The sequence below is a fragment of the Diadema setosum genome, chromosome 14 (assembly GCF_964275005.1).
Source record: "Diadema setosum chromosome 14, eeDiaSeto1, whole genome shotgun sequence".
Classification (NCBI taxonomy): domain Eukaryota; kingdom Metazoa; phylum Echinodermata; class Echinoidea; order Diadematoida; family Diadematidae; genus Diadema; species Diadema setosum.
The window spans coordinates 22,778,618-22,789,356 of NC_092698.1; the positions used below are offsets into that span (position 1 = coordinate 22,778,618).

At 39.7% G+C, this 10,739-nt stretch overlaps 2 protein-coding genes across 2 annotated transcripts; both read right to left on the minus strand.

Moving 5' to 3' along the window:
* Positions 1-5,830: 5,830 nt before the first annotated feature.
* On the minus strand, positions 5,831-7,742 carry LOC140238355 (uncharacterized). The gene is made up of 2 exons (XM_072318288.1): positions 7,310-7,742; positions 5,831-6,507 (listed from the first exon to the last, which is right to left on the minus strand). Exons 1-2 carry the CDS (start codon positions 7,740-7,742, stop codon positions 5,831-5,833), a joined length of 1,110 nt encoding a protein of 369 aa, XP_072174389.1.
* Positions 7,743-9,108: 1,366 nt separating this feature from the next.
* LOC140238216 (uncharacterized) lies at positions 9,109-10,428 on the minus strand. Its single transcript, XM_072318153.1, has 2 exons — positions 9,909-10,428; positions 9,109-9,578 (listed from the first exon to the last, which is right to left on the minus strand). The coding sequence occupies exons 1-2, from the start codon at positions 10,426-10,428 to the stop codon at positions 9,109-9,111; spliced, it is 990 nt and encodes a 329-aa protein (XP_072174254.1).
* Positions 10,429-10,739: the final 311 nt, after the last annotated feature.

Below are 10,739 nucleotides of genomic sequence, written 5' to 3' on the forward strand. Positions count from 1 at the left end.
AGCACTGTGAAATACATTCAGCCATGAATGACTTTATGGTGTTTCAAAAGTGGCCTCTGTGAACCAAAGAAATAGCAATGCATCTAACCTTTGTTTTGAAGTGCCAAAAGAAAATCCCTTATATCATGAGTCATGGATTTTTTGATGCGACATCCTTACTGTTGTTCGATTGTGCTTATTTAAGTGAGCTATCTTAAATTGAGATGTTGTTTCATGCGGAGTTTCAGGAGTTAGAGAGACGATATAATGTGCTTGTGACTTTTTTGCACTTCTCTCTGTCTTCCAAAAGTGTGTTGATTCCATCCTAATTTGTGTGATGTGAGCGTGAAGTCTTCAAACTTTTTTTTTTTGAGGAGGCAAAATGTCCCCATCTTCAGCAAATTGAAACAAAATAAGTGAAAATTTAAAAAAAAAAGCGTATTGTTAATTTTGTCATGACACGATGGTGCCAATTTTGCTGTTGTTCTGCTCATGGAATTAACTAGTTATGACTATTAGAAAACACACTTCTTGCCCTTTAATTCGCTAGTATCCTGTGATTTTCGTTAAAACTGTTGCCAATTTATTCTCGTCGCCGCTCTTGTCATGTGCATGTGCCTTGTTGATGAAATGCAATTGTCGTCAACTGTCTTCCAGTTCAGTTCTAAAACGCTAACACCATCTCGAGGAGTATCTTTTTCATCAAAATGAAAATCTTGTTGAAATCACATGGATTATGGAAGCAGGTCTCATGGCTTCTCTCATGTACATCTGCATATTATTTTCACCACTTCGATATTATACAGTACTATGACAGTCCCGTACGAGATGTTCGTTACTGCGTGGATGCGGATAACTACAGTAGCATTAAGTAACCAATTTAATTGCAATATGTCACCCTTTGTGATATCTTATTCTATTTAGGGTGTTAAAGTATTATCTCGTCTCACAGCAAACCCCCAAAACAAGCGAAACTCTCGGAAAATGCATGAACGCTGTAGATCTGCTGGAAGAAAGTGGTGTTTCCAATGCCGTAGTTCATGCATATCAACCCTCAATTGAGACTTTAAAATGTCGTATCAACCTCCCTTTTAAAACGTCACGAAATTTTCCGTGGTTAAAGAATATAATATCTCTCAACATCGTGTATGAAATCTTACAGTAATACACCTCAGAGTTAGAAAAAAAAAAAAACACCCAACCATGACACTCGAGAATGCGCTCCCCTTTTGTATCGAGAATAACGGTTGTCTATAATTCCCCCTCCATCATTAAGAAATTTCTAGTTTCATTATTATGAAGAAAGGTCTAAATTATTCTACCTCGACAATAATATACCAGCTTATGAAAGGAATGTGATTTTCAGGGTTGTAAAAGGGACACACGAACTTAAAATGAATACTCTATCGAAATACCATGATGAAATAGATACGAGAGCATTGTTTCCGATGCAACATAAACACCTTTTTAAGTTGGCATGAGGCAATGATTTTATTAATGATCAGCATTCATGATAAAGAGAAATGTAGTTGTTCGTATGTATTATGGTATCGCAATCATTGCTCACGGTCTCTTTGATTATTTATGTGTGATTGATGCTTGTAGAAGTGTTCGCGTCACGCCATGTTCAGTCCATTTGAAGTGTATGAAATGAACAATAAATCAACACTTAATAAGACAAGAAATTGACCTGCTGAAATTCTGTAACAGTGTTCTCTGTTGGATACTTTATTGACCACCTAGGAAGCATGCGAAAAAAAAAACCAACAACAAACAAACACAAAAGCAGACAAACCCTATATACAAACAAACGGAGATCGCATGACGTTGTAGATCCTGTCTTGTACATTGCATCATGGCGTAAAATGGTGGGAATGATAAGCGTAAATCAAACATCCAGTCTACGGTGACAAATTCCAGAAGTGAATGAAAATGAATCAACGCAATAAGTTTGCATGAGGGGTGTTGAATAGTTCATATTACATGCTTCTCAAGCTAATTCAGTCTGTCGAAAGGACGGTGTGCTGTGTAGAGCACTGTCTTACATAATTCAATCAATAGTAATGCATTACCCGTTTTTCAGGGTAAAAGAATTCTAAAAAGGTATACACAAGGGTTACATTCTGTTAGCACATGACATAAGTTAATCATTCAGTTCAATTCAATTCAACTTTATTTTCATTTCCATTAAATAAACAGAGAAAATTATATACAATGCATTAGCAGAAAATATTTGTAATGATTTCAGAAACGGAAATCAACAAAATACATGTGATTATGAGTAACAACATAATTGTATTTTTTTTGAAGTTGTATACATGTACATAATATTATGCCTAGTACAAATTAAATAAGGATGGGAATGGAAATGAAGGGTCCCACTGAAAAGCAAAGCTTGTACGATATGGGACCCTCAGAAAATACCTAAGAGAACGAATAGTGAACTAATGAAACTATAAACAGCTATATAAACAAGATCAAATAGACCAATGCCAACTGACATGAAATCAAATTAGAAAGGAAAGAAAAAAAGGAAAAAGAAGAAAAAGAAATGAAACTACAACACGCGCCACCGTGGACACAAGCAAACTGGATCTCATGATGTAAGAGTAATGATAAGACGCACCCTAGATTGATATTGCGAAGAACAGGGTACATATACCGGTAAGAATGCAGAAGAGATGACATATAAACAGGAGAGAATAGACACAATGATATTCAGTAACATCTGAGGAGGACTTATATGTTTGACAGATTATTTTTCTCTAATAAAAAAATGATTTACATATAATTGATTAATGCTTATGAAAATGATGACTTGATTGAAATGATGAAATGAAACTAATTCGCTTGTATATCATAAGATTTCAATAAAACTTATTTTCATCTATTCTTGAAAGAATTCAAAGTTTTAACTGTTACTACATCGTTAGGAATCATGTCGAGTTTCGCTTCCTTTTAACTCAATAAAATTGATGATAATGATCATGATGATGATGATGCTGATGATGATTATCAATATTATCAATATTATCACTATTGTTTTATGGAAACACAACTGCGCAGGCACCGAGACATGGCGCACAACTTCTAAACTTGAGTTCGAGAGTATAGTGGACCAATAGTGCTTTACCCACGCTGCATGTTTTGACGCAATTAGATAGGTACCTACTAATATTGCTGGGTAAACAAAGTATAGCTCATAGAAGAATAGCTGATGCCGGGCATCTTGGGAACATGATAACGATTATTTTTCTTTCTTATTATTACCGGGCGTTATAATCATCAGTAATTTACTTCTTCTTTTTGTTATTATTACCAGTATTGTCATCATCAGTGTATTGTATATTGCTTTTGTCCGCAACATGAAGGGTCAATAGCTTATTTTGTCTAATTGAATGCCAATTCTAGGCCATACATTTTCAGAGAATATTTTGTTGGTCACTTCTTAGCGCGTGCCCAGTGTATCTAGGGCTTTTCCAACACTTCACAGTAAAAACTGACGATGAAGTCTCACGTGCATCTTTTTTTTATAACTTGGTAAGTGCATTATACGTCACTATTGATCACGGATTGTTGTGTCTTGTCCCATTTAATTATACACAACAATAGGCAACTAACACAGAGAGACAGTATGTATTCCTAATATTTCTTAACGATAGACGCTTTAAATACCATTGGTAATGGAGTATTGTTGCTATAGCAACGACAAGTCGTCTAATATTTCACAAAAGTTAGGCCAAAAGGAATGGAGCTCACTGACTAACCTCCTCACAGTCTACAATTGGCTGACCTTATCTAGTTAAGGCAGGGCATATTTTGAAGAACGAAATCAATTCATTTGCAAGCACTAAAAGTTGGTATAATCCAGCGCTAGACTTGAACCTTGAAAAAGGGTCAAAAAGCAGCGGCGAATGTAATCTTGTATAGAAGATAACGCGATGGGTGGGGTGGGGTGGATTCTTATCAGACAACCAGTGAAATACTAAATGTTGAACTTCAAGATTTCATTTATAAGAAACGGTCAACACAGCACGCTTCAGCATTGTGTATCGTGTATTGCTGGTACAATTTTACCTGGTTATGCAAACGGGAGGAAATTTTGCCTGATACCTACAAAAGCGTCTCCAAAAATTACGATCAAAATGCAATTTCAGGGTATGAAACAATAACGTATTATCTTCATCTTACAGAAAACCCCATCCAATTTGCTTCTGTGGTTGCGAGAAATGGGGATCTTCGTAAAGCATGGCAGAAGTCCCTTCCCTCCCAAGTGTTGTAAGGAGACGTATTGCCCATTGCATTCACGCCCTACCAACACGAGGTTGTTCATTGTGTTATTGCACAAGAATCTCTCTTGAAAATGTGACTGCTTGTTTTCTTTCATTTTCAACTTCTGAAATATGTAATTTTACACCTTAAATTGGTGAGATCTGAAAAGAAATGATGAAAGAAAGATATCAAATTATAGAAGACTGGATTGAGCTCTTCCTGCTCTGTAACTATTTTTTTTTTTTGCTGTTTTCTCTCTCTTTCTGTGATCAATGATCATAAGCAATATTATTTACATATTTACACATGTATATATATTTACATATTGATATAATGTTACGCACAAAATCTGAATGAATTGGTTAGTCGCCCTGTCAGGTATAAGCAAAATATTTTCATTCATATTGAATTGATGCCAAGAACATCCAAGTGCTCAACTTGGAAGAAACGGACCCATGACATGCTTTACAAAGATTCACATTTCTCCATGACAACATAATGCAAGATGTGACTATAAATCTAAGTCTTAGGCAGTGATGGCAAACTTTCATAAAAGTAAAAGTTCATAAGACACTATTCTACGGAGAGAGTTCAACAAATTCACATGCAACGCCACATGGCATGATTATGCTATTGATAGTAGTCATAAATGGCATAAAAGGCTACTCTTGGTCAAGATCGAATCAGTAAAAGATACACATGAGGCTTCGCGATCAACTGATACCTTGCTGGTGCACAGTTATGAACAACCAGAAAGGGATGCACCAGGTGGATGTACCTACATTGCTCTCATGTTGCTGTACATGATTATGCATTCAAGACATCATGTCTCTTCTAAGATATTATACAGTATACATGCTAGGAGTTAGGGCCTACATAATTTATACTTCTCGTCTTTCAGTGAAATTTGCGTATCCAAACAACTGTGAAACTGTTGATAAGGCGGGATAGAGCAAAAGGGCAACGTGGATTGCTGACAGGCGGCTTCATTTCAAAGGAGAAATCCAGTCCAAGAGTAAAATCTTACGAGTTCACCGGTAAAAATATGACTGAAATCGGATAAGAATAAGGAAGTTATGACAGTTTGAAGTTTTTCTAATTTCTGCAAAAACTGTTCTTGTACAGTAGATAAGAATATGCAAATGAGTGAGCAAGCCATGTTATAACCTCACAAATTTCCATTGATTGTGACAAAGAAAATGACAAAAAAAAAAACAAAAACAAAAACAGTGTTTCTGTCAGTGAAGTCTGAAACATGATGTTGTTCTTGGTTGAATAACTTCAGAATAGTGATCAGTTGGATATACAAGGATAATTGCGTTTGAATAAAAAACTGGAAATTTCAAAACTTTATGTACAAACTAAATAGCAAGTAGTGAGGGGATGACATGGTCACTCTGCCATTTGCATATTCATTTTGACCGTTCAAGAACTGTTTCCTGAAAAATTAGCGAAACTTCAAAATGTCGTAACTTCCTTAATTATTTTTCACCCAATTTCGATCAAAGTCTGACCGTTGAACTCGTAATATTTTACTCCTTCTTATCAGACTGACTTATATTTGGACTGGATTTCCCCTTTAATGGTCCTGCTTTGGTGGGATGCCTTCCACCACCTCTGCGGCCCCTGCGGCCCCTTCGTGAGATGCAGCGGACGAAGGACCGGCTGTTTCCCCTCCAATCGCGATAGTGGAGTGACCCTCTGCCGCATCTGCCCTGTAAGGTGGAGGGGCCTCTGGTAGGTTGACGGTGAGACCCGCCGGATGCTCACCTACCCTGGGCCCAACATCACCATCTCCTTGGAAACCAGGATTCCCGGATGCTACCACGTTCAGGACGATGGCGTTTGGACTTGGTTCCACTCCGTTCGCCAGGGCGTGCTGGAGTCGTTCCCGCATCTGCCGCTTCTTGTTGGCCTCCTTAACGATAAGGGTCATTTGAACGAGGTCCGTCAGCCAACCGACTCCAAACACACCTAGCGTGCAGAGGAAGAGAATTCCGCGTGACTTGTTGTACAGGTAGAAGTGGTGAAGTCCGAACAATCCCAAGGGAATGGCAAGCAGGTACGCGTCCGAAGTGACGTAAGGGTCTTCACCGACTCGGACCCCCTTCTTCATGAGTTTTATGTCTGTGTTCGCCTTTTCAACCATGTACGACAAACGGAATAAATCGACTATCCACCCGACACCGAAGAATCCCAGAGTACACGCATGGAAGATACCATAGCGAGTCCTTCCAAGGTAGAAATGATGGAGGCCTGTATGAAATTAGCAGAAAGATTGGTATGGAGAGAGAATAAACCCTCCAGGTCATAACTGTTTACAAAGGTAACGCCATCTTTAGAAATTATTAATAATTAACTAATTGATACTTCCAGTTTACTACCTTCTTCTGGAAAGTAGTTATCTTGATCTTGGTTCAATCTTTTCCTTGTTTGGTCTGCTTAGGACCTACCCTTAGACACTTCATCGGAAGTAAATTTTCCAGATAGAGGAAGGAGAAATCTCATAATCCCAATGATACGCTTTCGTGTCATTAGCTGCCGTACAGTACTGAAAGAAACAGACATCTCTTAATAGAAAACCAACCAATATTCGTTAAATTGCCAAATTTGAGCTCATTAGAGCTCTTTACATTAAGTCACATTGTTATTATCAATTCTTTGTCAAAATATTTAAGCGTTAATTTTTACAAAATATCTTCTGATACGTCGTTTTTCATTTTTTTTTTCATTATGGAAATATTTTTTCTCAATATTTGAGAAAACAAAAGTAAAGTGATAATCAGATTTGTGTGTGTGTGTGTGTGTGTGTGTATGTGGTACTGTAGTACTATAAAATGCTATCGTAACATCATTGCATTACACGATAACATAAGTCAATTATCCAATCAATTACATTCATCTCCTTTTCATTTTGAGCCTACGTAGGCCCACTAAACACGTCATTGCCCATGAGACGAATGATAACCAATAAAAGTACATAATTCTCCTATGCTGTAACTATCACTTCATATATAGCTATGAAATCAAGATAGAAAGGGCGGCATAAAGTAATTACCAAAAAGCCCAGTCGGAGGGAGCCAGAGAATGAGCACATCGCTGAACTGCTTGGGAGACAGGTACCCCGGATACTTCTTGCTGTGTATCCAGTGACCTCTACCACGTGCTTCAGAGATATGCTCGTTGCACTGCTTCACTAGCTTGCCTATCCGGAACCAGTCGATCAGCCAGCCCAGGAAGAAGAGCCCGAAGGTGCAGAGGTACACCCAGCCGAAGAAGCGCCTCCTCAGGTAAAAGTGGTGCAGACCGAAGAGACCCAGGATCGGGTAGCAGAGGATCCGCGCCATGCTCGCAGATTTGTCCTTCATGGTCGTACATGGAGTGAGGTAGACCTCGTCGGTGTACTGCGGCATGGTACCCCTCTCCCGCTCCTCATGTCGCTGAAACTCCCGCCTAGCTGCGTCCACGTCGGCCGAAACAACTTGAGCCATGATTAGGGCTGAAACTCTGATATATTTTGCAGTATGGTTCCAGGCTGGAGCACAAGCACACTCATGCAGCACCTACTGCCAGAAGAAAACTGCTCTTGTCATTCTGTAGGCGGTGCAGCCGAACTTTGTTTTGATCTGCGATCATTTACGCGTGCAGGTGTTGGCCCAGGCTACCGTACCACAGAACCAACAAAGCTACAGATAGAACAAGTGTGAAGCAAATTTACTGCACCCTATCTCATGCGTATACGCCTTACATCTAGCTCATACCTGACTTTAGAAAATGACATCAGTCCTACGTGCGATGACGGCGAGGGGCGTGTGATGATTTGGCCGAGCTCTTATAGAGGGCAATGGTCCACATCTAGCCAATTATTAACCCATGGTGAGATAAATGCTTTGCACGCTCATAGCTGTATACCTGGGTCCTGTTCGGCACGCTGTGGTTGTGTATTACATTAATTAGTTTTACAGATTTTCACTCGTGACATAGTGAAGTTGGAGGAAAAAAAAGGTGCTTTAATTGCAAAAGGCGAAAAAGTATTTTGTAGCTGATAAATTATAACAATTGTGACTCAATTCTTTAAATTGCTCTATGCCTATGTTTAACACAGAGCTGAAATTGACCATTACAGTGTTATTATCTGCGATATCAGTATTTTATCACGTATCAGTGGTTCTTCGTCATTCTATTTCTATAATACTTTTATATGCTATGATTATGTTATATGGCCTGTTTCCTGGGTCATCAAGTTGTAGCAATTTACATAAAACGGAAATGATTTGTTCTTAATATCTACTGTCAACAAAGGTAATCGCTGGACATAAATCTTCATTGCATTTCATTTATTTCATTTCCAACAACATTTTCATACACAAAATAACACAACATCAATACAATGTAGTAACAAAGAAAAATACGTGAAGTTAACAATACTACGCATCACAAAAGCAAATGAAAATTGAATTAAAACTAAAGTTGCAGGAAATGGAGGAGACATGCTAAAAAGCTAAGCTTGTATTTTGCAGTCTCCTCGTGGACAAAAAGACTAAATAACATCAAAAAGCAATTAGCTAGACATAGTATAAAAGGTACACAACACATACAGACCTATACAAACAAACAAACAAACAAACAAACAGACGGACAAACACAAGCAACCTCTCTTGTAAAGAGAAAGATAGAGAGAGAGGAACAAAACACAGTGAAGGAAAAGAGGAAAAGAGGAAACTATTTTGAAAGAAGAAACAGAAAGAGACAAGAGGACAGGAAATCTTCGTAAATATGCTGTATAAAAGCCACATTTCCTTCAATATAGAGAAACGTTGCATACTTCTCAACTTTGTGTGTCTGTTCTTGGTTACTTTAATAGAGTCCATAAGTCCAATGTAAGTTATGAGCGACAATCGGCGTGGTGGTTGTCAATGAGCGGCTGTCGTGGTCGCCGTCAGTATCGACGAGGAGTCGCTGCTTTATCTCTCTATCGCTGTTTGCCTCTGATACCAGCACCGGCATCCGATAGAGATCCGCCAACCAGCCGAGACCGGCCACGCCCAAAGTGATGAGGAAGAAGACCCCTAGCCTGGTGTTCCCGAGATAGAAATGGTGGAGTCCCAGAAAGCCAAGAGGAATGGCTAAGGTGTACGCGTCGCACAGCGAGTACCACTCCTCGGTCACGTGACCTCCCCTCGTCATTGTCTTGATGTCGCTGTTTGCGCGGCGCACCATGGATGGAAGACGACAGAAGTCGATGAGCCATCCGAAGGCGACGCGACCCAACGTCAGTAAGTGGAAGATCGCGATTCGCCGACGCCCTAGATAGCGATGATATAAACCTGCAGAGGGAAATATGGACATTGACAATGCGCTCTAAACCTCCTTGTTTCAGGACACTTGCACTAAACTGAAGACACAGACATTTCTGCTCATATCCTCGTTCATTCAAGTGATTTTTTTAACCTTTCAAATACAAAACAAACTACAAAACGTAATTTTGGTTTTGGAACTCAGTGCGCACATGCTATTGCTCTCTACCAGTTAGGCCTACTTGTTGCATTGACCGTTACTTTTGCTCAAACAATAAAATCCAAGCCTTTTTCTCCTTGAATAACTGGTGCATTAACAAAAAGTCTAGTTTTGGTCTCACTTCACCTTCCTGAGCTTACCAAGCAGACCAACTGGAGGCAGCCATAGTAGATAAGCATCAACAAGGGAAACACTGTGCAGTGGCCCAGGGTATCTACTGCTGTACAGATGGAATCCCCTTAGATGAGCCTCGTGTTGGTAATCGTTGCAATTGGCTACCAGGGATCTGATGCGGAAGCAGTCGACCAGCCAGCCCAGCCCACAGAGCCCAAGGGTGCAGACGTAGACCCATCCGAAGAAACTTCTCTTGAGGTAGAAGTGGTGGAGTCCAAACAGGCCGACAATAGGTACGCAAAGGATCACTGCGAGGATGATGGACTTGTTGAGACCGCCGGGCTTGGAGTCAAAGGGTACCACGGTGACCTGCTGGTCAGGCTGGTGGAGAGGTGTGGTCTCCCGCTGATGAGAGTCTCGGACACTCCTTTCGTAATAGTCCAATCGATGGTTTTGAAGCCTAGATTCTAATGGTGGCTCTACTCTCTTCATGTCTGCAGTACGGACGGTAGACTCCTCCCGGAATTTATAACGACCATCTCCCATCTATTCAGCTGGCACATGATAAACTACCTTGGCAAGAATAGCCTTATAAACGCGCCATAATGTTTGATGTGTTTCCGTGTGCTGTATAAACATGCACGTCAGTCAGTATACACTAATGCTAATGCGCTAATGCGACAAGATATTAATAACGACGACAATGCGGTGTGTTTACTGGAAAATGATTGGTAGCTATAATTGTTCCGAGCCCATGCATGTTTGATATAGCTGTTTCTTTCACGTACCCAGCATAACCTGTACGATAACGGTAATCTAATGTGGGTTGTTAGCCCCACCCCATTCTGAATATGGAG